General features: G+C 35.8%; 1 protein-coding gene across 1 annotated transcript in view; it reads left to right on the plus strand.

The window, feature by feature from the left end:
- The window catches only part of ATM (ATM serine/threonine kinase), a 57,914-nt gene that overhangs the window by 25,048 nt on the left and 6,308 nt on the right, over window positions 1-26,558 (plus strand). Inside the window, exons 33-57 of the mRNA XM_054003610.1 lie at window positions 1,410-1,505; window positions 2,222-2,393; window positions 2,776-2,917; window positions 3,547-3,723; window positions 4,085-4,253; window positions 7,141-7,228; window positions 7,581-7,736; window positions 8,515-8,623; window positions 9,400-9,488; window positions 9,584-9,686; window positions 10,710-10,858; window positions 11,924-12,028; window positions 12,541-12,660; window positions 13,549-13,783; window positions 15,131-15,298; window positions 16,930-17,049; window positions 18,400-18,617; window positions 19,334-19,541; window positions 20,138-20,251; window positions 20,676-20,834; window positions 22,057-22,195; window positions 22,551-22,633; window positions 23,919-24,059; window positions 25,085-25,201; window positions 26,397-26,546. Of these exons, the coding sequence (XP_053859585.1) occupies window positions 1,410-1,505; window positions 2,222-2,393; window positions 2,776-2,917; window positions 3,547-3,723; window positions 4,085-4,253; window positions 7,141-7,228; window positions 7,581-7,736; window positions 8,515-8,623; window positions 9,400-9,488; window positions 9,584-9,686; window positions 10,710-10,858; window positions 11,924-12,028; window positions 12,541-12,660; window positions 13,549-13,783; window positions 15,131-15,298; window positions 16,930-17,049; window positions 18,400-18,617; window positions 19,334-19,541; window positions 20,138-20,251; window positions 20,676-20,834; window positions 22,057-22,195; window positions 22,551-22,633; window positions 23,919-24,059; window positions 25,085-25,201; window positions 26,397-26,546 (3,527 nt within the window). The remainder of the gene's footprint in view (window positions 1-1,409; window positions 1,506-2,221; window positions 2,394-2,775; window positions 2,918-3,546; window positions 3,724-4,084; window positions 4,254-7,140; window positions 7,229-7,580; window positions 7,737-8,514; window positions 8,624-9,399; window positions 9,489-9,583; window positions 9,687-10,709; window positions 10,859-11,923; window positions 12,029-12,540; window positions 12,661-13,548; window positions 13,784-15,130; window positions 15,299-16,929; window positions 17,050-18,399; window positions 18,618-19,333; window positions 19,542-20,137; window positions 20,252-20,675; window positions 20,835-22,056; window positions 22,196-22,550; window positions 22,634-23,918; window positions 24,060-25,084; window positions 25,202-26,396; window positions 26,547-26,558) is intronic.

The following is a 26,558-nucleotide window of genomic DNA, read 5'->3' on the forward strand; positions in this document are numbered from 1 at the left end:
TCAGTCCAGGCTTAGTTCTTCCTAGTTTGGTTTACAGATAGTTGTGCCAGACCATTTCATTCTTCTCCTCTACATCAAGTCTTCATCAGCTTGTGTGCATGACAAGAAGATAAAAAGAGATTATGTGATTAATTGTAAACAAGTACAAAGTAAATTTTGGATAAGAATTGTAATGTTGTAAGGCCACGGTGCAAGTGCATTTTGGCCCACACATCCTGTATATCATTTAAAATTTAACAAATATCTCTCTTTGAACAGAGGTAGTGAAAGGGCAACAAGCTTGTGTGGAACAGCTTCCATCAGAGGAGAGCCTTGTGAGATTGGAAAAGAGATTGAATAGGAATAGATAGAACTGTATGAACTGGTGATTAGAATGATGAAGCATAGTAGGGAGTGCTTACCACTTTTATCCAGTACAAGAACAGATTAAATAATCTAGGAGCAGTTACACGAGAGAAACCATGTAATTTCTTCAAAATATGTTCACCATGGCACTTAATACTACTTACTATGAATATTAACAATATAACTGACCTTAAAAGGAGATGAACATATTTTATAGAGGTCTTTAGGTGTGAAGATATGCTCAGGCAAAACCTGAGAAGTATTTTCTCTTGCTTTGCTGGAGATGGGCTGGCAAGCTTAATGGGGCTTTTGCCTTATAATAAAATTCTGTTAAGCACTTACAAATCTATTTCTCTATGTATTCATTTTTCTAAAGATGTAAAGTAAGCATAAGGTCTGATTCCAGGTTTGTACTCCAATCAGTACTTGCTTTAAAAGTACTACTTTCTTTTTTCTTTTTTTTTCTTCCTTACACAGACGAATCATGATATTTTTTCCTAGACCATTTTGTTTGGAATGTTTATTTTAAAAAAAGACATCAGGTAGGGAGCAAATATATAAGGACGTACCCATCTTGAGAGTTTATAATTTGGCAAAGTTAGTTTGGCAACTGAAAGCCAATCAAATTCTTAGAAATTCCTGACAGAAAGCCTAATTTTGAGGTATTTCTTGGGTTCAGATTTAGAACAAAATGATGACAGTAGCTTAAGGGCTGTCAGTGGAGCCACGTAGTATGCCTTCACTATTTCAAATAGCATTCTTACACCAACTTATGCTAATATTTCATGTATTTAATTATCATTTTTGCATCAAAACACTGAAAATAATAGCATAGGTGCATCCTAGTTTGGGGGATTCTTTGGCTTATTCAAATGCACAGATATTTTTCCAATCCACGATGAATAAGAAAAATCAGTAATTTAGTTGATGGTTTAATACCATCTTGCTTCAACATCAATAATATATATTGACATTTGTAGATAAAAGGCACTGAAGCAATGTTTTCTTCTAATAACTTCTCATTACTGACATGCTTGGTATCTCTTTTTCTTTCTGAATGATAGAAAAGCCAGAAGATTCTGTAATAGTGAAATTGGTGGTGAACTTACTGCAGCTGTCCAAGATGGCAGTTAACCATAGAGGAGAAAAAGCAGTGCTGGGTGAGTTAATTAGACCCACAAGTAAATTATGGGTGTTATTGCAACACCAGACTGAAACTGTGGTTGTTCTCAGTGTTACTTCCCACTGTGCTTTCCACTTCAACACACCTGCAGAGTATGAAGGAAAGAGCAGGGAAATAGATTTTAGATTTTTTTCTAATGAACATTTAACACCCCTTGTTAAAAATTATTTTCAGGGTCACTTTTGGTTTTGGTTTTTCTGGGGTTTTTTTCAGTTGTGTGTTTTGATAAAATACTTTGTCTGGAAAGCAAATGAGGAGACAACCATTGATACACATTTTTATGTAAAATATAGATTAATTCTTACTGAGTTTGCAGTCTGCTGTTTGGGCTCACACAGGCTTCTGTTTGTATTTACCATACCCTTTAGGGATTGAAAATTAGTAATTCTGACCTTTTCCATTTGCCTGTTTCCGCAGAAGCAAACATAAAAGATATATCTGATATAAGCTGGAAAATCCAGAGCCACAGGCACTCCTAGAAAATTGAGTTAAAAAGCATAACTGTAATATTTATGAGTCTTAAGCTGCAAAATTTGTTCATGTGTAATTTTAATCATAAAGCTTCCTAAGTGATTATTTGTAAATGTTTGCTGCTTTTTACCCCATAACAGTCTCAGTTCTAAAAGTAGGGTAAGACCTTGTTTTAGTATGCATGAGACTACAGAAAGACTATAAAATGACATGCATTTGCAGAGGCTGTTGGAAGTTGCTTGGGAGAAATAGGTCCCATGGATTTCTCCACCACTGCTCTTCAGCGTGCTGAAAATGCACTGGATTCTAGAGCAGCAGATTTACTTGAAGATAGAAAACTTCAGTGTGTCTTCATAATGTTAATTCAAATAAACACTGCTTTAACAGATAATTGGTGAGTATACTTATTTATTTAGTTGACTCAAAAGCAAAATAGGAGCCATTAAGTTGTATGTTGTTCAGATCACCTCAGAGTAGCTCTCTCAAAGTGTTCTTAATACCAGCCATGTGCTTCTCCAAGGCTCAGATTATTTACCCAGTCAATCTTAGATGTTTCCTAGAAATGCTGTAGTAGGATGCAAGCCAGAGAGTCTCCTCTGTGCTGTAGAGGATACCAGTGCTGTGGAGTAAATACTCAGGCTTTGTTCTGTAAGAAAATATGCAATGGCACCCTAGATTGTGGAATTATTTATCTTGTGTACTTAAAAAGGTGATTTTGAAAATCAAATACCTGAATTAAATTAATGATAACAATGTTGTGTATGTTCTTTTTTCAGTATTGATATTAGAGCTGCTGCTGTTTCCTGTTTGAAGAACATATTAGCCACCAAGTCTGGCAATGAATTTTGGGAAGTTTATAAAAGTAAAGCTGATCCCATGTTAATCTATCTACAGCCTTTCAGAACATCTAGGAAAAAGGTACTTTTGATACACCTTATATACATGGCACATGGAGTAGAGGAAAAAGAAATATCTGTCTTTTTTAAAAGGTGAATTTGAAAAGATGTTTGAGGTAGGCTTTGAGAAGTGGCACATTTGGCATCAATATATTTACAAATCTGATCGCTTTTGTTATGTCTGTTTCTCATTTCAGTGGCAGCTTTCCCTTCACGTAGGAAATTAGTATTTTGACATTAGAAAGTTGTGCTTTCATTTAGACACACAATTTTTAATTACCTAATGGACAATGTAATACTTTCTCAGGATTCTAGTGTTATTTGATGCAAAAAATGGTGGAAAATAAGTCAGAAATAGTGCATAATTAATAGTGCATAAATCAGACATTTCCTAATTTTCAATCTTTTTATTTGTAAATTAAATGTAATGCCTAATGTGACCTTGTTGATGTCACCAGTAAAATTTTAAATTTTATTTTTAATACTTTCAGATTTCCTTGGAAAACTTTACATTTACATGAACAAAATTGATATTGTTAATCCGCTGAAGGACCAGTAATAGTTCATATGTTTGAATGTGTGCATTGCAGTATGTTTTTTTTAAAGCCATAGATTTTTTTTTATATTTGCAGTATGTAATTTTCCTTGTAGTTTCTTGTAGTGTCTGCTAATGATACGGAGGCTCCTTTAGAAAGACTGGATGACACAAACCTGTGGATTCCTCTGGGAGAAGCTCATGAGACCTGGATCAAGCACCTAACTAGTTCAATACTGGACAGTGGAGGTGTGAAAAATGAAGTTCTCCAGTTGATGAAGCCACTGTGTGAGGTGAGCTAAATCATATATTTGTACATGTACATGTGCTGTGATGCACAAAAAATACGATTACTCATCTTGATAGCAGGTAGTAATTTCTGCTATTAAATAATTCAGGGCCTTTGTGATCATATATTGCAGGTACTCATAAAATACATTCTCAAAATACAGGATTTGAGAGATAATTGCAAACATAGGTGAACTTCATATGGCTCCTTTAAGTGAATGCCAGCATAGCCCTGTTGAGTGGTTTGCATGTCCTTTCTCAAGCATTACATGTTTGCTTGGGCATTTGTGAGTTTGGTTGTAACCCAAGAAAGACAACCAAAAAGCCTTTCTTTCTTAGTAGCTGCTGTGCATTATTATTTTATAGGTGAAAACAGACTTGTGTCAAACTTTGCTTCCATACCTGATTCATGATATTCTTCTTCATGACTCAGAAGAATCTTGGAGAAATCTTTTGTCCCTTCATATCCAGAAGTTTTTTACAGCCTGTTGCAAATTTGCCTCTTCCAGTAGATGTACTCCAAATTCTGATTCAGGTAATGCCATAATATTTTTGTTTCAGCTAAAAGAGGAATTCTGGTTGTGAAAAAGCTATCTTCTGATATCAAATGTATGATGTGCACTTGTAGGCAGAATTTAGAAGCTTCTGCCCAACTGATCTTTTTCGATGGAGATACCGATAATTTTGAAGCTGTTCATTGGCAGCACCCAATAAGTATCTTCTGTATAACTTCTTTTCTTATTCATAATTGTATAATGTTCAGCACTTGCTGAATTTAGATGTTATCCAATGTCAAGTGCTGCAAGACTGAGTCATGGACTGTGTCGCTGCTGAGCAAGACGGGAACAAAAGAACTCAAAGTTAGAAGGCAAAGAGAATGAACTCCGATTTATTTCAAATGCACCGCTCTATATATAGAGAACATCGAGAAGACTAATTTCATTGGTCTTAGAGTAAAAACATCTCACACCATTGGTGTACAGTGAATGATGCACAGTGGCAGAACATATCTATAAACAATGTGAACAACAAGATAGATTAGAGAATTATTTACATTCTTTCCCAGCTGCTTCCCAGGCTCTTGCCTGGTTAGAAAACCTTTCTCTTTCTCTCTGACTGAGCTGAGAATATCCACAGGACTGTCTTTTAAAATGACTAATTGGCAGTTAAATTCCTCTCTTACTCAACCAAGAGCAATAAAAAGCAGTTTTCACCTGAATTTTCCCCTTGGAGAAGACTAACCCTTGCTTTAATTACTGCCTAATACTGATAATGGTCTTCCTATACATTCAGAAGACCAGTTCCATTCCAGCAAAATAAAAGGAAGTTGTAACCAAAAGAACTGCACCAGAGTATGAGAAAGGCAGTAAGTTCATTTTAAAGAAAAGCACCATTTAAACAAACTGTTCATGTCCTTTCCAATTAGATTATGGTTGAAGTTACCAGAAATTTGTGTAAAAGGAAGATCTTTGTTGTTAGATGCTGGGAATGATACGTGCACTTTTTTCAGGAGCTGAAATAAATATAGTAACTTCAGGTTAGGGTAGGTTTGGTTTTTGGTTTGATTTGGTTTGAGTGTTTTTGGTGCAATAGCTACTGTGCTATATCTTCTAACTCCCTTCCTCAGTGACAAATCACCAAAGAAAAGAGTCTGCACAATGTCTTGCAGTCTCTTTACAGGCAAATCAGGCAAGCTTCAGGTTGCTAGAGAGGAAAGAGAACCCTTAGTATTGCAGTTTTTTCTAAGAGTGGTGTAAATAACCCTAATGATGCTGTGTGTTTTTAAAGTACTTTCTTGGATGCTCACTAGCCTGGACTGAAATACTGGAACAGTATTGTTTCACATTCTTGAATGTAGATAACAAGCTCTTTCTACAACTCACAAATTATGCTCAGATATACAGAATGACCCAAAATGCTCTAATAAAAATATGAAGAGATTTTTCCAAGTTCTAGAAACTTGCAGTTAGTTCAACAATAGCAGTGAGCAAATGATGGAGCCCCCTTGAAACACTGTGATTCACAGAACTACAATCACTTAGTTTGGAAAAGATCTCTGAGATCCTCGGTTCCAGCCTGTGGCTGTACACTACCACATCAACTACACCATGACATTGAGTGCCACATCCAGTCTTTCCTTAAACACCTCCAGGGACAGTGACTCCACCACCCCCCTGGGAAGTCATTCCAATGTCTAATCACCCCTTCTGTGAAGAAATTCTTTCTAAAAAGAATTCTACACAGGGAATCTTACTGAGGCAATAAATGCAAAACAAAAACAAAACAAAAACAAAAACAAAAAACAAAACAACAACAACAACAACAACAACAAAAAAAAAAAAAAAAAAAAGAAAAGAAAAAAAAAGGAAATACATACAGAAGCTTTAAATGGAGTTCTCCAGATGAAAAACTGTCCTGGTAACAAAAAAAATACCCAAAACCATGAAGTAGCACACAGCTCATTGTATGATAGATTGTTTACAGATAAACTGAAGGTGCAGTAGCCAACAGAGCAAAGATATGTTAATTCCAAAATTGGAGTGATAGAACATCAGTATTCAAAGCAAAAATTTTAATCGTCTTCAGGGAGAAACTGTTATCCTGTGAAAACAAGGAGAAAACTCTTCCTTTAGAAAATCTTGATAAATTTCATTCCAGTCCATCAGGATCCAAATGGGAAAAAACCAAGCAGTTAGACATGGGAGAATTAAATGCTTCTGAACACATTCATTTTCTTTCTGTATCAGAAAGATACTTTTTAATGTGTCTTTTGCATTCTTTAGAGGAAATTGCTACTACTGCACCTTACTGTAATGTAGTAGTAATCAAACCTTTTTTTGTGTGCTCCCTGTTTCTTCCTTCTTACAATTGGTAATTCAGAAATGACCAGAGGAATGAAGAAAATATTAACCCCAATACGAGAACACAACCTGTAGCTGTATGAATTTTTTTTTTAATCCAGAAGCAACACATGGAAACATAGATTCTTTGCAAGTATGTACCTGTATGTGGAAAGTAGGGGGTTTTGTGTAGCCATACACAAATATCTGCAATAGAGTAATTTAATAACTATTTCTGTGACTTTGGAATAACATATATGAAGCCTAATGGCAGAAGTCTGTTACAGAGCTTTTTGCAATGATGTTAGTTCATCTCTGAATTCTGTAAGAAGAAATAGAATCCATAAACTAATAATACAAAGATAATTCCATCAAATTGTAGTACAAATTACTATAATCTCACTAACATCATGTAAGGAGAAGAAATACTTTTTGTGACAAACTGTTAATTTAATTTTGGAAGTGCAATTCAAGGAAGTTTTTAGTTATTTTCTTGACTGCAAAATAGACCTTTTTATTTTGTAAATGAATATGACATGACAAAAGTTCATTTTATTCTTTCCTTTGAAATATACATCCCAGATCAAGAAACCCATAATTTTAGAAGTTTGGATAAAGTATCTCGACGAGCCATGCTTGCTGTTGTTGATTACTTGAGAAGACAAAAGAGGTGAATCCAAGCTTTGGAAAACATTGCCTTATTTTAATTGTGACTGTTCAAAGATCTGTTGGTGCTCTAGATTAAAGAAAAAGAACATGGTAGATAACATGTTGGTTAAAAGAAAAGATATAGTAGTGATCTTGCATTTGTTACAGAGTGATATGGCTACCCTTAAAGGGTTCTAACTATGCTGAAGGAGTTTTCTAAAACCTTTTTGTCTGATTAACTTCTTGTAGTATGGGTTTTCCAGGGGTTAAGATAAAGTTAGCCTTTGGAAACTTTATAGTTAATACTGGATTTATTTTGTTTAATGCTAGAGAAAAGGTCTGTTACAGCAGTATTAAAGTCTTTATTTAATCAGATCTGTTTCAGGTACAGTTTTTGATGACAGCTTCTGGCTAGATCTGAATTATCTGGAGGTTGCTATAGCAGCACAGTCTTGTGCTGCTCACTTCACAGCCTTGCTCTATGCAGAAATCTACGCAGACAAGATAAATAGGGACAAGCAGCAAGAAAGGTAGGAGGAGGCTACCTTTCTTGAGGTTTCTTGACATTTCTGGTAAAATGAATCATTTTTTTGGGTGTCCCAGCAGTGTTTTGGTTTTAGTAATATGAAATGTCAAGGGAGCTGTAAAAATATTCCATAGCTGTGTATATGGACATGGAAAATATTTCCACTCCTGAATGCGATCCAAGCCTCAAAACAGTGTCATGTTGACTTGTCATCTGAGACTTTTCTTAGTGGTGTTGGCTAAATTGCAGCCAGAAGTTAATCAAGGGGAGAAAGTAAACTCCAGAATGATGACCAGAATTCTGTGAATAGAGCTAAATGATCCTTATAGGAGCTTTCTTCCATAAGAGACAATTGTCTTTGTTTTCTGGTCTGGCAAGATCAAAATATGGAACTAGTTTAGGTTTTGTGACAGACCACTGTCAGGAAGTGAAAATACAACAAAAATTTGGTTGTATGCACATATATTAACTAATTGCTTTTATTCTTTCACAGAGGAAAGAGCACTTCAGGCATTCACAAAAGCAATTTGATTTAATAAAATATTAGAAATTACAAGGTGTGTGTAGGGGGGTTCTCCGAAAAAACACCTCAGTGTTAAACTCCTTGATGTTGATATTCCCAGCTCAACTGATCACTTCCTCATTCAGATGGAGAGCCATACTGAATAACCTGGGATTATGGCAGTCTTGCATTTATTGTTTGTGCCCCTTTTTTCTTGAGTGTTGTCTCAGAATTTCTTTAGTTCTCTATATGAAATTTCATATTGAAACATTTCTTTTAGATCTTCTTTTAAAGCAGCTAAGAGTTTAACATTTGAAGAGGAAAGTCAAAGAACGCCTATTACTACTTTGAATGAAAAAAGTAAAGAAGAAACTGGCCTAAGTTTGCAGGTACTTGTGTGTGCTTCCTAATCTGAATGCAAACCATCTCGTATAACTACAATTCACAATAGGTTTCATCTTAGCTGAGGGTAGATCTAATGGAATTCAAAAAATGTGTTTTAAAGTTCTCCTCATACTTTAATTCAAAGTGAACTCGGTTGCTTTCCAGACAAATTAAATGGAGTATTTGTTCACCTGAAACACTAACTGGCAAGTCTGAAATCACAGCAAAGCAGGCTTTGTTTCCCAAAAGAACTGACTTCAGGGTGGTAGCCAGCCAAATATTTTTCAGTTTGTTTTGTCACAGATACATATTCACTAAAAATCAGCAAGTGATGTAGAAGTTGTAATTATCAAAACTAAAGTAGTATTATCTCCTTCAGGTTTATTTGATATATGAAAACAGATCCAGTAGCCTTTTCTAAGTTACTTCTTTCCATAGTTTGTTATTCCAGAACTATGCTTGTATGACTTTCAAAATGCATTGCTTAGTTGGTATATCTGATGCTCATTTACTACTATTGCCTTTTGCTTTTCAACTAGCCCACCTAAGGCCCAGCTCTAGATCTTTAAAAAATAAATTAGCATTGAAAGTAGGCCTGAAGAGTTTGGCTAGACTGCGTAATTTTTTTTCCCTGTCATGATAGCAGGCTCACATACTACAAAAAGGAAAATTAAGCAATGACATTACCTGTAGAAACATTTATAAACTGATATGATTTATGTAAAACTAACTTGAGCAGGTTCCAGAAAAATAGTTCTTTGTTTTGTGGTGCATGTTCTAGGACCTTCTCATGGACATCTATAGAAGCATTGGAGAACCTGACAGTCTTTATGGCTGTGGTGGAGGAAGAATGTTGCAGCCATTGGCACGGTATAATTTATTCATGTTCTTATGTTCTTTAAAGGTATTGCTTTCATTTACTAATAAGGAACTTAAATTGAAAACTTCTTTTTCACTTACAATAGGATAAGAACATATGAGCATGAAGCAGTATGGGAGAAAGCCCTTGTAACATATGACCTTGAGACAAGCCTCTCTCCATCTACTCGCCAGGCAGGAATAATAGAGGTAATATTATTTTGTAAGAGGAAATGACTGTAAGAAGTGATATTCATCATAGTGAGTCTAAAATAGTTTTAGGAAAGTGATCTCTTTGTTCATTAAGTCTAGCCCATTTTCATAGGCATCCAAACTGTGTAATGTAAGACAACTCAGTATTTGTTCTGAAAACATTAAGGTTCTTAGTCCTCTTGTCACTCACCCATAATACCCATCATGGGTAATGAATTTTGTGAAATACTTAAAAATAAGTATCTTCAATATTATTCCAGATTTTGGCCAGCTCCTAAAATGACAGGATATAGAAAGTAATGCAACTGGTTATTTTTGCTATATCATTCTTTAAACCTCTCCATTATGAAGCCATTGTTTTTCTGATACAGTAGATAGAAAGAATTGATGTTATTTTGAACCCCTAAAATGCATTGCTTTTTTTAGCCTAAAAATATTAATACCAGTTCTATAATAATATAGCACTGATGTATATGTTTCCTCTCATTTAATTTTCCTATGGTACTTTTAATTTCTTACCACAAATTATTTAGTATCACTGTTAAAATTCCATTGTGTTTTTTATTCATGTTGGCTTGACATGTACCGTGATTAATTTGTCACAATCATAAAGACATTATGGCCTTCAAACAGATAGAAATTACAGGAAATCTTTTCAAATCCCTATCAGGAGAAATGGTTCATTAAGAAGTAAAATTCATTTTTACTTACCACCCAGGAATGATGGCCTGGAGAAATGTGTGCTGATAGTTAATTTGAAGCACAATGCTAAAATTTATTTCAAAGAATGCCAGCCACAGTAGTGGCTAAAACCATTTTCCTGGAGTTGCAGATGTTAATAGTGTGATTGGTAGTCCTATTAAAAAGTTTTCATTTTACGTGTAGAATTTAGAAATAGTTATGGTCCTGTCCTTACTGCAAAGGGTTCTTTGCTTCCAATAGTAAACAAAGCCCTTAAAAAATACCAATTCAGTTTAATAAAGGAGGAAAATCAATTTTGAGTAATTTTCTTAATTCCAGGCTTTGCAGAATTTTGGGCTTTGCCACACTCTTTCCATGTACTTAAAAGGGCTGGAACATGAAAACAATGAGTGGTGTGCAGAACTCCAGGAAATACGCTACCAGGCAGCATGGAGGAATATGCAGTGGAGCCATATCTCTTCTGTCAAGTAAACCACCTTATCTTTTTGCTAGTTCTTTAAGCAAAAGACAATAGGGTCAGATTCAAGCAAGAAAAGACAAGATTAGAATATAGTTTCTGTGAAGCAGGTCACCTATTCATCACCCATTCGTCTTAATCACTGAATTGAAAGCAGTGTTTTTCACTTAGACTTGTCTGGTTTGAATGCATATCACTTTTTGTCTTCCTGGGAAACTGTACACAGGGGATTCTTCTTTTTGATTGTTCGTAATGCTAAACTGAAAATTTCCGTTTTTGACTCATATAGTAGTTGTATCTTAAGTACGAGAGAGGGATAGAGAGAGCTTTTAGTATCTAATTTATAAGATAATAGGGAAAATATTACTCAGCAAGCCTTGAGTAAGTGGCTGGGTAAGCAAACACCAGTAAACACTGGGTAAGTCCTGGGTAAGCAAACACCAGTATTGATTCATAGCTACTCTCCCACAAATAATAATGTCTTGGAGAGAGGATACTAATGGATGCCTGACAGCAGTTATTTGTTATGACTGACCAGGATCTAGTGTGAACTCTGTCCTTTTTTAGTACAGCTGCATCATTGCAAGTTTAGGAGGAATACAGAATAGACTCACTATGTTTTGGCAAAAGCAAAAAAAAGTCACATGATGGGATCTTCAGTAACTCCTACATCCATTTTTAGTAGTCAGGAGAATTTTTCTCCTAAGACAGCAGGATGGGGAACAAACTCTTTGCGTGCTCGTTCTCATCTCCTGCATGATCTTAAGGTCATTGTTTAGACACACCTGGAGAACTTCACAAATGGCCTGTTGAAGGGCATATGCTATGCCATGATCAGAACAAACTTTGTATAGGTGAGCTATAACAAGATTTAAGAACAGCTAGAATTTATAAAACACTAAATTAATTTAACTGTAAAGCGTCATGTGATTGTTTTTATCATGCAAAACAGCAACCTATCTAACTGCAGAAAATGTACAACTAAAAATATTTGTCATAAAGAAAAAAATCTACTTCTTTATAGAGAAATATGGTTTTTATTTTATTCTAGGTTAACTTTCGGTTTATTTTTTAGAGATGAAGCAGGAAGTCCAGGGTACCATGAATTGTTGTATGATGCTCTTCAGTCTTTACGAGATAAGGAATTCTCTGCTTTCCATGACAGTCTTAAAAATGCCAGGTAACAAATTGTATGCAGATACTCTGATGTTACAAAGTGAGATGTACACAATGTGTTGTTTGTAGTCACAGGTTACGTATGAAAGACTATCAGGGGTTTTTATGGGTTCAAATAAAGACTCATGCATAGGATAAAAACTACTTCCAGACTACAGGTCTACATTTTTTAACTTCAATTTGTCATCTGTACATATGTGATTTGTGTGCTAATTGAAGATACATTTCCTGTGCACATCCCTTACTTTGTGGACCTCTTAAGTGGATTCCAGTGCTGAGTGCTCTTTCTTTAGCTGAGCTATCACATCGATTTTGGAGTTTCTGTGTCCTTACTGTGTTTTCATTTATTGGCTAACTTAATTTTTTTGAATTCGAATGGTAGTACAAAGTAACTCTAGACTGAAGAGTTTTGTTGTTTAAATTCTGTTCACTGTATGGAAACTATGTTATGAGTATTTGGAATTACTTGCTGATATTAAATAAAAATAATCTACAATTTTTCTGTTAAATCCATAGAGTGAATGAAGTAGAAGAGCTGTGCAAGGGCAGTCTTGAGTCTGTTTATTCATTATACCCAACCCTTTGCAGACTACAGCTGATTGGAGAGTTGGAAAATGCAGGTCTGCTGTTCTCCAGGTGATTTCTTAAGATTGTTTCACATCACTTCCTCAGTTTTCAGGATTTTTAATAATCAAGTATAGCACAAAACTTGAAATGACCTCAACAAATTTTATTCATCAACATCTCAAACTTCATATTGAAAATGACAAAGATTTTAGCTTCACTACATGAAGACAATTTTAGATTCTCTTTATTTCCAGACTGGCTTAATTTGCAGTCTAGTTTGAGTTATTTGATATCATGCCAATATAGTGTTTTAAATAATTGTTTTCTTTCCTTTATATTGAGTCACCTCATACTCCAAGGCAGCAGTCATCTCTCCTAGCTTCTGGTTTACTCAAGTAGCTGAGCCCTCCTCTTCTAGTTTCTTTTCTAAAACTGTTTGCCATTTCCCTAGTGACATCCATAGCTTTACTGAAAGCTGTTTCAGTTTGAATAATTTTCTTCATGGACCTCTATTACCATCAGTATTCTTCCTAAATTCTTAAGGTTGCTTTTTAATCACAAGAAGGTATTTATGTCTGTAGTGCTATTAACAGTGAATTTTCTCTGCTATAATTCTGTCAGTTTGGTAGCTAATAGTCACCCTACAGTCTTTTCAGCAGCCCTTTGTTTGAGTGTGATTCCCTTTGCTGATGGACCTTTAAACGGAAGTTTTTGATGCTTAATCAAGAATATTTACAGAGGAGTAGTTCACCTCAGTGTGGTTGTACTTCATGTTTGTTAAAACTGGTAGGTTTCCAGTTTAGTCTGCATATGGTAACCATTGTAGGGTTTTATGTCTGTTTCTTGAAGTGTAGATTTTGAACTTTCTCAGCAGTTTACTTTTTGCTCATCTTGCATTTCACTGATAGTTAGTTGGGATTAATAACAAGTCTTTTTTTCTTTTGGGAACAATTGCAGATCTGTTACTGCTCAACAACTGAATGACGTTTATTTGAAATGGCAGAGACAGTCCCAGCTTCTCAAAGATAGCGACTTCCAGTTCCAGGAACCTGTCATGGCTCTGCGCACTGTAATTTTGGAAATCTTGCTTGAAAAGGAGAGTGAAAATACCAAAAGAGAATGTATTAAAGACCTCCTAACCAAACATCTAGTGGAGCTCTCTAGATTGGCAAGAACTGCTAAAAATACTCAGGTAACAAATTTCAGGAAAGATGTTTAGGTTTTTTTAGTTTATAAAAGAACTTCATTTTTTAACAGTACTAATGATTAACTGTATTCTATGTTTATTCAATAAATCAATTAATCTGAGACTTAAATGATGTAGAATTTATTAATAAATTGTATTTATGGGAATGTTTTTTTTTAATTTTGTTCGTAAGTGTAAGCCACTGAATGAGGTAGATAATTCAAAAATCACATTTCTAGTGAAAAATGCTCTTCTAGCTCTGTTTCTCATTTTGGTGCAGTTTTACATATCCAACTTTCACTTGCATCATATGTTGTAGTGTTCCAGAGTAAAACTGCAAAGATAACTTCATTGCATCTCTATATTTAGTGTTGTCTTCAAAGTTTCATACTCTCAAAACACCGTTGCACTGCCGTAAATCTCTTTCTGTGAATTACTTTCTGGGATTTGCACTATCTGTGGTTTTTTCAATTGCTGATGCATTTATGGTCCAGAGTCAGCCTTGGCTTGTTCTAGGTGATGCATCTGGATGAGTTACTCCACAAGAATTTACAGAGCAACAGTATCCTCCAAGGATCTCTACACAAAATAGTGCCAGCTAAATACAGAACCTGGAAAGGTGTTTAACACTTCACATATGCAAAACTAAATTAAACTTTGAATTCAGGAAGGTTCTAACTCTTTTTATGAATAGGGATGAAATCAGTAGAACAGTGCTATCTTTGATTTCATGAATTTGCAGAAACACTTTACTCAGTGCCCCTGAAGCTGTTTGGGAGAATGATTTCAGATGTTTTTGTCTCGTGCCTGCCCAGTCACCAACACTGTGGCAGTGAGTGTCCTGTAAGAGCCTCAATTTTGTTAAAAGCACAGCTTGCTCCTTGTTCTGTCAGAGTGATGACTGAGTCAGACTAAGTAGTGAGGATGGTACTTTACCAGTGATAAATGTGAAGATGTAGGCATGCTGAAGAATTAGTATATGGTGGTGCCATTTTTAAAATTATTTTTCTGTAATCTGTAATAATGTATGTAATAATAATTGCTAAACTATAAATCCATTCTTCAGTAGGTACTGATTATAAAAACTCTCTAACTCCAATTTAAAATGTTAAATATAGGTACTTTATTTTAGTTTGTAAGGTTTGATTCCAGTCTATTTTTGTTGCAAATCAGGATTTCTGCAAGTATATAGAAAAATAATTTCACATCTTTGCTGCAAATAAATTTTTTATTTGGATGGGCAGACTATGCTGCACAAATAGAGAAAATGGAGAGAGTCTAGAAACAAAACTTGCCGTGAGATACAGATATTTTACTTAAAGAATTGTTCATTATTCTGTTTTTCAATTTCAGCTTCCAGAAAGAGCTATGTTTCAAATCAAACAACACAATCCAAATGGAAATGGAGTTTCTGAATGGCAACTTGAAGAAGCTCAGGTTTTCTGGGCTAAAAAGGAAGAGAGTCTTGCACTGAATATACTTAAAACAATGATAAAAAAATTAGATGCAGATTGGTTTCAGGTATGTGCTACATAATGTATAAACTTATGGGAATGAAATTATTTAAGATCCTAATTCCACTTTCAGAAGTTTTCCGATAGAAGAAAATTAAAAGCCTGTCTGCAGTATTAAATACTAAATTTGGTTTGTACTCTCAAAATGTCTGAAAGAAAAAAAAAACCTGTGTTAGTAAATCTTGGTAGGGGTTTTCAAAGTGAGTCTGTAAGATTGGCAAATGTAAGAATTCATTATTCATAGTCCAGCACTAAACCATGTCCCTAAGCACCACATGTACATGTCTTTCAAATCCCTTTTAAACAGGGATGGTGACTCCACCACTTCCTTGGGCAGCCTGTTTCAATGCTTGACAATCCTTTTAGTGATTAATATCCAATCTAAACCTCCCCTGGTGCATTTCGAGGCCATTTCCTCTTGTCCTACTGCTTTTTATGTGAGAGAACAGATCAGCCGCCACCTGGCTGCACCCTCCCTTCAGGCAGCTGTAGAGAGCAGTAAGTGGGCACACACTGGAGCATGTTCAGCTGCTGTTGATCAGCACCCCCAGCTCCTCTTCAGCTGGGCAGCTTTCCAGCCACTGCCTGGGGCTGTTGTGACCTGGCACTTACCTTGTTGAACTTCATACAGTTGGCCTCGGCCCATCAATCCAGCCTTTACGGATCCCTCAGGATGATGTTTGTTAACATATGGTCTACAAATACTTGACTAGAACTTAATTGTGCATACCACTGCAGTAAAAAAGCCTTTATGTCCACACCTTTATGTTCACTTGTGATGGCATTCTTTGAGAGTTGCTGAAGGATAAACCAATTGCTTTGAATCCATGTATGTTCTTAAGGAATATCATACTTCAGAAATGCTGGATTATTTTGGGCCAAGTTCTCTATACATACCAGGGCAAAATCAAGAGTTGCTGCTTTTTTGAGTTTTGTAAGCTCTTCATGAATCAGTTGATGAGGCCCTCCAAAAAGTTTGGCCTTCCTTACATTTACCCTGTCCATGTAAAGAGAATTTGTGTTTTCACAGCCTGTGATGTTCACATACGTATTTCACAGTCAGTGTTGCCATCTTGGTCTTCAATATATGCCCTATATTAGAAGTATTTTGCAAACTTATCCTACTCTACAGCTAAAGCTGAACATCCAGTCTGGAGAAGAGTCCTTTGGAAACGTGCTCCATCATCTTCTCAAAACACTTTTAATCAAGTTTCCATGTAGAAGTCTGTCTGAAGACTTTGATGATCACACATGGTTTTTGTGGTTCCTGACTGTTACCTATGGAGTTGTCTATGGTACTTTAGACTAAATGGGGATATTTATAAAATATTTTTAAAATTTTTATTACATTTTCTCATTGGTTTATTCTGCTCTTGATTGTTCAAACTATCAGGTATTTTAAAATGAACACTCTCCTTTTTGCCTTATGTAGAGTGTGAATGTGATTGAAGGTTATTAACTACTGTAGATGTGGATGGAAAATGACCCTGTAGATGCATTATGTGTAATAGGCCTCAATGATTGAATTCTATTCAGGGTTTAAAGGCTTTAGAAATTTCCTACCTCATGTGTAAAAGATGTTTTTGTTTGATGCCTCCTTCTCTTTAATTTTTTTTCCCAAAACTTGCTTTTTCAAAGGTCAAGAATGATCCTCGCCTGAAATTGATGTATACAGAGTGCCTGAGGCTCTGCGGAACCTGGTTAGCAGAAACATGCTTGGAAAACCCTACAGTCATCATGCAGAAATACTTAGAAAAGGTGCATCCAGTCTTTGAAATGTACAATCTGTGAGAATGCTGTGTTAAAATATAGTGTTAAAATGTCAAGTAGATTTTTCAGTGCGGTCTTAATTTTTCTGTATTGAAAATATGGTTTCTTATATAAATATTATGGTTTCGCGTTGTATTGTGTAACACTGTAATCTTGTTAAATGTTCAGAATCACAGTGAAATGTCTTTTATTGGCTTAGAAGTGCAGTGATTACAACTACTAGTCTAGTTTCCCTTTCCTGTTCCCTATCCCTGCCTCTTTCTTCTCAGGACAGATTATTCACTCACCAGCTTTTCAGTACAGCCATTGTATTTCAGAGAATCACAGAATCAATCAGGTTGGAAAACATCTCTGAGATCATGGAGTCCAACCTGTGACCCAACACCACCACATCAACCAGACCATGGCACTGAGTGCCACATCCAGTCTTTCCTTAAACTCATCCTTGGGTGGTGACTCCAACACCTCCCTGGGCAGCCCACTCCAGTGTCTGATCACTCTTTCTGGGAAGAAATTATTCCTAATGTCCAACCTGAGCCTCCCCTGGTGCAGCTTAAGGTTAAGGTTATGTCCTCTTGTCCTACTGCTTGTTACCTGCGAGAAGAGCCTAACCTCCCACCTGGCTACACCCTCCTTTCAGGCAGTTGTAGACAGTGATAAGGTCACCCTGAGATGCTGCAAAGTCTTGGTCTAGTGTTTCAAAGTGCTGTAATTTTTTTTATTTTAAACTTTTAACCAATAATAGAAATTTGCTCACTCCGCATTTCTTTATTTCATGTGAATTTGTGAAAATCAACATAGTTGCCTTTCTCTGTTGCTATCTATATGCTTTCTCACTCTTGATGATTTGAATCCATGACTTTCATATATAATTTCCTTTACTTTTGGCACTTTTTGGACTGTCTTCTTTTTTTTTTTTCTCACCATCTTGTGATACAAGGCTGTAAGACTATTTTAAAACTTCATGGCTCATTACTGTAAAAGATAGATAAGCATGGAAAGTTCCTGTATGGCTATTAAAGCTGTTTCATACAGGATAATCTTTTTTTGACTGTTTACACTGAGACACTTCTCAAAGATTAAATTCACTTAGGATAAAAATATTCAGCCTGTTAGATTCATGTTGTATGCATATTTACTCCATCACAGGCAATATTAAATAATCTATTCAAGCAGATGACCCTGTCTGAACAGGGAGAGAGTTGAACAAGATGAGCTCCAGAAGTCTCTTCCAGCCTCAACCATTCTGTTTTTCTGTGAGAATAGAGTTTCATCAGGTGTTATGCAGCACTGTTTATCTGATTATTGATCTTACCATTATTGTAACTTCTCCTTTAGGCTGTGGAAATTGCTGCAAGCCACAGTGGAGACAGCAGTGATGAGCTGAAGAAAGGAAAGATGAAGGCTTTCCTCTCCTTGGCTCGTTTCTCTGATAATCAGTACCAGCGAATTGAGAATTACATGAAATCCTCAGAGTTTGAAAATAAACAGGCATTGCTGAAGAAGGCCAAGGAGGAGGTCGGTCTGATCAGGGAGCGTAGAGTTCAGACCAACAGGTGAGCATTAAATGGAGACTGGATACTATGGAGCTGTCACAGGCTCCAGCTCTACTCTCTGGGCAACAGGTGCAGCGTGGGTCACGTCTCTACAGCTGCATTTTCCCTTCTGCACAAAGCAGTGGCCAATCCACAGTGCTTGTTGTGAATGGTTTCTGAACTGTGCCTGGACATAGTCTAGGTGTGTGCTGGATAGTGTGGGCCAAAACTAACCCAGGGACACAGTGTGGATGATCATGACCTGGAATTCATGTGTATTCCAGGGATATGTTCAGTTTATTTGACAAAAATGTTGCATAGTGTAAATAAATGAGTTGGTATTTTTCTCTATTTCACATGTAGTGAGAGAGTAGAATTAAATTTTATACAGAATTCTTCAGGATTTTGTAAGAGCAACTGCAAGTGAGCAGAAAAGGATGAACTTCAGCTGCTTTAAACTGAAGTTGTTACACAAATGATCTGTACTGGATATTCACATTTATACCAATATTGAGATTAAATCAAGACGACAGAAGACAGGAATTTACTTACAGCAGTGGGTCTGTGTGCACATGCAGCAAAGGAGTAGCTCCCACAATACAGTTTCTTAGTTGTTTATTTTACTGTGCTTGTACCTTAAAAAATGTTAAATTAGTAAGTGAGAGACCTAGGGAATGCCTTGCTGTAAGCTCATTAAGAAATAGTTTGTTGTTTAAACATGATATCTGTTCATGTAGATACACAGTGAAGGTTCAGCGAGAACTTGAGCTGGATGAAGGGGCAATACAAGCCCTGACCGAGGATCGTAAACGCTTCTTGTGTAAAGCAGTGGAGAACTACATCAACTGTTTACTAAGTGGAGAAGAGCATGATATGTGGATATTCCGACTCTGTTCCCTCTGGCTTGAAAATTCTGGAGTTGACAGAGTCAATGAAATGATGAAGGTATATATTTGCTCCATTTTTTCCTAATGCTTTGGCAAATAAATATCCATCTTCTCCTTCTCCTGTATTTCTAGAAGATTAATTATGTAGCTCCTTAACTTTTCTTGAAAACTTGCTTTTTCAGTTGTCATTGCTTATCAATTAGTTTTTCATCAATGAGACCTGTAGTTCTCAATGCATTTTAATTTAACTTTAATTAGCATTTTAATTTGACAAGTCTGTATGATTAAATATATCTCAGGATCGTTTACTGTGGTCCCCTTGTTCTTCACATACCTTGGAATCTACCCATCTTCAACATCCTTAGGTACATTATTCTTGTTTACATTAAATATACTTTCAGGTAAAAAGCTGTGAAAGGTAGAATAGAAAACAGTACTCCTATGAAGGATTTGCAACATTTAGGAGATGTGGGCCAAGATTCACTGAACTGAATTGGGCCAAGATTCAACTCACTGAATTGCTGCTTGATCACACAGCCATGACAATTCTTAATTTTAAAATATTATTGTTATTATTATTATTGCAGTTTTGTTAGGTTTAGTACAGCTAGTTTAGTTTAGTACAGCTCTCTAACTGAGTTTTCTCTCCTACAGAAAAATGCACAGAAGATCCCTTCTTACAAGTTCTTGCCTCTGATGTACCAGCTGGCTGCTCGAATGGGAACTAAGATGATGGGTGGTTTAGGATTTCATGAAGTTCTGAATAATGTAATTTTTGCTTTTCTTATCTAAAGATACTTTGATTGGCTTGGTAGTACCTACTTCTAAACAATATCCACCTTCCTCTGAGCTATTACAGCTAAACTATTTACATTGGTGATAAGGGTGTATTAAAAATTAATTATGCCAAATCAGTATGATGGGGGAAGAGGACTGGGGACTTCTTTCATTTCTTAACTTTAAAAATCAACTTTATTGATTTTCTTGTAGTATAAGAGTAGTTTTATGCAGTTATAGAAATCTACTTTGAATGTTTTTTCAGTTGTGGAAATACTGTCTAAGTATTACCTTTTATTTCATCTTAGGAACCTTAGAAGTTCAAAAGAAATAATAATGTTAATTAAGAATTGGGGTTTTTTTTCCTTCTATACTGTTTTCAATAATGGGATTTTTTTTTTTTTTTTGTTGGCAGCTAATGTCTCAAATTTCACTGGATCATCCACATCATACTTTGTTTATAATATTAGCTTTGGCTAATGCTAACAAAGATGAACTCCTCACAAAACCAGATACAATAAGAAGAAATAAGTTAATTAAAAATGCACCAAAAGAGATCTCCCAGCTTGATGTGGTGACTATGAAAACTTCTATTCTATTAATCACTTCAATCCTTTAATTTTGTTAAAAAATGGAAAAACACAAAACATGTAGAGGGGTATTTTAGTATAGAGCTCATTAGCAGACTTTTGTTAAGAAGCAGTAGGAGGGAAACAGTACTTTTAATAATTAAAAAACCCCTTTTGTGCATACATAGGTAATTATTATTGAAAGAAATCATTACAGGGTTGAGCAAAATACGGTTAACGTTTTGTGCCACTAATAGCCCTGATTATTGCAGACTCTTGTGATAAAAGTCCCTGATGTGTCATTCTGTAAAAGGCATTTTAGATGCAAGACCTGAGTGGCTTTATTGTTGAAAGTACATACTGAATTGGGTATTTTTTCTGCTTTGAGTGGTAACATGTTCCATCTAAGCCATTTGCCTTGTGCAGTATATCTTTTGGTCCTTGATATGTTAAAAGCCATGCTGACAAGTAATACTGAACTGAATTGTGGTTTCATGTTAATGTTTTTCCTTAATTTTTGTTCAACCTGTCTTTGGAGTCATCCCACATCTAAAGCATTACCCCTTCTTTCCCATATCATTGTAGCCCTCACATGGTTGGTTGTCATTGTCCTCTTACCCCCCACACTGATACATTTTTTCACTACATTTTTATGTGCCTTTTTTTTTTTTCCTTTCTCTCACGTTTGTAGGTTTTTTTTGTTTGTTTGTTTGTTTGTTTTTTTGTTTTGTTTGTTTTTTGTTGTTTTTTTTTTTTTTTTTTTTTTTTTTTTGATTCCTCCCATTTGGATTGGGATTATGCTAAAGTTAGTCTCTCAGAGCCAGGCACAGAAGGAATGCATGGACGGGTTTCTGTCTTTTGCATACAAGATTTTTTTCTTCAGCTGGGAGGAAATAACACAAGCAGGCAGAACATCTAAAAACCTGTCTGTCCTTTTTTTCTGAAGAACTTTTGCATGTCTTTTGTGTTTTGCCTGAACAGGTTTGCTCCCTCTCCATTGCCAATAATATTTTACATTACTCATTATCTCAGATTAGACAGCACAGAATATTTCCTTACATTTATTTCGGGTCATCTCACAAAGGGCTATCCATTGCTGCAGTTTGCTCTGTTTTCATAGGACAGATCTCAATTGTACTTAATTGACTGCATGTTATGATACATCTTTAACATTAAAAAATGTAGTTTACAAGATCTGATGTTTGTTTTCCTTGGGTTTTTTTTTAGGACAGAATGGAAGCTGCCAGCACAATAATGAATATTGTAAGGAAAAGAAGAGCTCCTATGGTTAGAGACATTGAAGCACTTTGTGATGCTTACATCACATTAGCAAATCTAGATGCTACTCCGTGGAAATCTCAAAGAAGTAAGTCTTGGGGGAACTATTTTTTATTTTAATAATAATGAAGATAGGTTTTATTTTTTCAGATTAAAAAGTGTGTTTCTAAATGTTTAGTTAAAAGAGGTACTAGCGTTGTGTCCTATTTTTGATAGATATAGAATGTAGTCTGGATTAAAAGTCATAGTAATTCCTTGCACTGTAGGACTCAGACCCTTAGTATGAAACTCCAAAAATCACCAGTTGTGCTGTGATAATCTTAATCAGCTCAGTAAAAGTATGCAGTGAGGTTTTGGGTCCCAAAAGCAATGTAATGGTTTTTGTCAATTCAGGTGTATTTTATAGCTCTGAATTTAAAAATATTAATTCCTCTTAATTACAGAAGGAATAAGTATTCCAGCTGACCAGCCAATCATTAAACTGAAGAACTTGGAGGATGTTGCTGTTCCTACCATGGAAATTAAGGTGACTGAAGTTGAAATAATATGCACTATAATACCATCATCATCATAGAATCATCTTCAAGCTTTTGTAATGGCAGTCATCTCTTCATCCAATTCCCAGGGTTTTTACAGGTCCATCTTATGGAGATACTTCCTTGTCAGGCGGGAGGTGCAGGGTGAGATGGTTTCCTTAGAAGACCTTGATCCCAGGCATTATGTGCTGGATAGTGGTTTATTGTAGAAAGACAGTTTGCCACTGTTACCTCTGAGTAGTCTCTCATTATCAAAAGGTGATATTATAGTGAGCTACCGAATTCACACAGGGGATTTGGGAGTGTGAATCTCCTGTGTTTTAGGTGCTAGCTCAGAGTTTCAGGGAGGCAACTGAATGTCACAAAAGGTGTGAGAATTCATAGGTGTGCCTCTTCTGCTGTTCCTATGCTTTTACCATTTAGTAATGGGGAATGATCCATTCCCATTGGCATAAGCAGTTGACTGGATGGGTACACAGGCAGTCACCTTTTGATACCACACACTCCACCTGGGAAACTGTGCCGTTTCAGGAGCGTAGAGTTGCTTTTTTGACCAGCATCTAAGTTTAAATGTTGCAATCCCTTCCTTGTTGAAATCCCTCGGGCTATGTCTATAAAGCTGAATAAGTCAAGAGACTTATTGTAAGTACCTTATACTTTAAGGTATTTGATTTCAGAAACCAGAAGTTGGCACCCATGCTAAATAACATCTGTTTGTAGGGCTCCAGTTGGCCCCAGGTGTTGCTCCTCTGTACAGCTGGATCATTCTTTTCTTTGCCATTCTTCTCCTCCAGTACAGACTGACTGAAATGGCTGCAGGTCTGTGATGTAGCCTCCTGGGGCAGTATTGCTCCAGGGCATGAGGATACAGGGGGTGGCTGAGGTATAGATCCCGTACCCTGCAGCAGGTTTGGGACTGTAGATTGGGGACATTTGTAGCCTAGTCTAAGCCTAATGCTCCCCAGCTATATGAGAGCAGTTCCTTGGGACAGTGCTAGCTGGGGCAGGCTAACATCGTGTCACAGCTTGTTTAGTGGAAGTCTGCAGTACCACATCCCCTCTACCAATGAGGTGAACAAGGAGGAATAAAAAAAAAAATCCTTTGTTCAGCATATTTTCATAGCCTTTGTGGTATTATCCTTGTAGGTGATGGAGTGCTCATATTAGTATTTAGCATATGTTCTGCTAATGAGGTTTGCAAACAACTTATTACTGCTTTGTCTGAGTGAAATGGAGGTAATATTTACATTCATTTTAATGTATTTTTAATTTCAGGTGGATCCCACAGGACAGTATGAAAATTTGGTGACAATAAGTTCTTTCAAGCGAGAATTTCGTTTAGCAGGAGGCATGAATCTGCCTAAAATAATAGATTGTGTAGGATCAGATGGTAAAGAAAGGAGGCAGCTGGTTAAGGTGGGTTCTCTCAGTTGTAATGACATCTCAGAGACTTAGCATGCTGGACATTTTTTTTTAAGTTCTCCTGTCAGTTTTCTCATGTATCATTTCTGTACCATGAGAAGACTTTTCACACTTCACTGTCAGTTTTCTCAGCTGATGAATGCTTTAATAAACGAAATTGTGAAGTATTAGTAAGTAATATAATATAAATAATAAGTAATTATATTAAATACGTTTGTAATTATTTTTTTCAGCAGTGCATGTAATTAATATACAGTAGCTTACCTGACAACTACCAGACTTGCCTAGTGATGTCTCAGCTGGTGACCTGAAGTGTTCTGTAAATAAAAACCATCAACATATTGTGTTAAATACCTCCTTTCTTCTTCCCCATATAAACAAAGTATTTGCAATTCAGAGACAATCAAAAGCGTGCACGTAGAAGTAAAGAGCTCTAAAAAACTTTATTTCTCAGCTGACTTCATTCTCTCTTTGAATGCAAACATTGGGCAGTTGCTGGGAGAATTCTGTTTTGCTGCTAAGTATGGGTTAGTTTTGAAAGCTTTAAAGAGAAGCATGAATCACTAGATCTGCATCCAGCAATCAGAACTGCAGTACCAAATGATGCTGCTTCACCTGTGTGCTGGCTTGTTCAGTAATGGTGAATCAAATATCTGTTTTTAAAACGAGAACCATAAGACATGTAGGTTGATTGAAATCTGAATCACATCTGTCAAAAAAAAAAAAAAACTAAAGACAAATAACATCTGTCAAAAAAAAAGAGAAAGGTGATGATTTAAGGATTTAAGTTAATGATGGTTCTGTTTAAGCAGCTGAGCACTAACAGAAAACCAAATACAGAGGAAAAAAACAACTGTTAATTACATTTTATTCCAAGTGATTATTGTGGAAAAGTAACTTTTTGTGCAATTTTAAACATAATTTGTTTTGTGCAATTTTAAAAATAATTATTTTACTTGCTGAGCAAGAAATGGATGCTGAGAAGTGTTTTTCAACTGCTTTTTCTGTTTATGCTAAAGGGGCGTGATGACCTGAGACAAGATGCTGTCATGCAACAGGTTTTCCAGATGTGCAATACATTGCTCCAGCAAAACACTGAAACACGAAAGAGGAAATTAAATATCCGAAGATACAAGGTAACCCTGAACCCTAATTTTTCACAGCAGAGAGAAATAAAGCATATTTCCCCCTTCTCCTCTTTATAACCCAAATGCAATATAAAAGGATTTCTATTTATGGGCTATTAAAATAGTCACTGTGTCTTAAAGTATGGAATAAACAATATATTTATTACAATTTAATTTTTTTCAAGTCATTAAACTAAATTTATTGATGCCTAATATATATTTAAATACTCTTCAAAGATTTCTTTATATGAACTTGTAATTGAAAAGAAATTAGGTAATGCTCTGTCATTAAATTGTAAGTTGCTAGTCATTAAACTTGAACATACAAGTTTGTTTATGAATTCTCATTAATTTGCCTTGTGATATTCCTTAATTAATAATTAATTCTAGTCTTGCAATATTCCCTGCAATTGAATTCAGAAGTCCTATCTAGGGTCTTTAATGCAGAATTTGAACTGGTTTTTTTTTTTTTTCTTAATTGGGAATATGATTCCAAATCATATTGGAATCAGAATTGGGAATAAGAATTGGAACTGGAAATAAGAAATGCAATAAATTCTTATTGTGAATGCAGAAAATGTATTTAAACAGGAACTTTTCCTTCCTCCTTTTATGTGCTTGGCATTATAATAATAGCTGTGAAGGTGACCTCTGAGTAAGTACGCTCAAAGTATAAGCTCTTCTCTTTGACAAATGAGAAATGTGCATTCTGGAATCTCTAAAGGTCCTTATGTGAATTGCTAGCGTGGTTTTAAGAATTCTCAGATGGAGTTCAAGTCACATTTTTTGCATAATTTTCAAGTAAGACTCAGGTTTCTATGTGTGTAAAAATGAGCAACAGCAGGGAAAAATAGAATGGGTGTTGCATTATGAGATAAAAAGATTTCCATAAGGAAAGAAAATTGAAAGAAACAGGCAGTAGCTAATCATTAGGTTGTGCTTACATGTCTAGTGGAAGGTTCACTGGGCAAGGAAAAAATTGCAGTTATTAGGTGGAAAAAATATGTGTGGATTTTTATATATGTATACGTGTGTATTTAGAAGAGATATTGTGGTGTCAGCTGCCAGCTGCATGGTTTGGCCTTCTTTGTCTTTTTAAACAAACAGAAATGTGCACCCATGCTCTGCAGGGTGTGTATTTGTAGTTTACTGTGTATAGCCTTCCCCCATGTATAACCTCCCCTCCGTGGTTTTGCTTTTCCAGGTGGTTCCCCTTTCCCAGAGAAGTGGAGTTCTGGAGTGGTGCTCAGGAACAACTCCCATCGGGGAGTTCCTTGTGAATGCTGAAGAAGGAGCTCACAAGAGATACAGGCCAAAGGATTACTCTGGTTATCAGTGTCAAAAAATAATGCTGGTGAGTCCAAAT

This window comes from Vidua macroura, chromosome 2 (assembly GCF_024509145.1).
Source record: "Vidua macroura isolate BioBank_ID:100142 chromosome 2, ASM2450914v1, whole genome shotgun sequence".
Taxonomy (NCBI): Eukaryota; Metazoa; Chordata; class Aves; order Passeriformes; family Viduidae; genus Vidua; species Vidua macroura.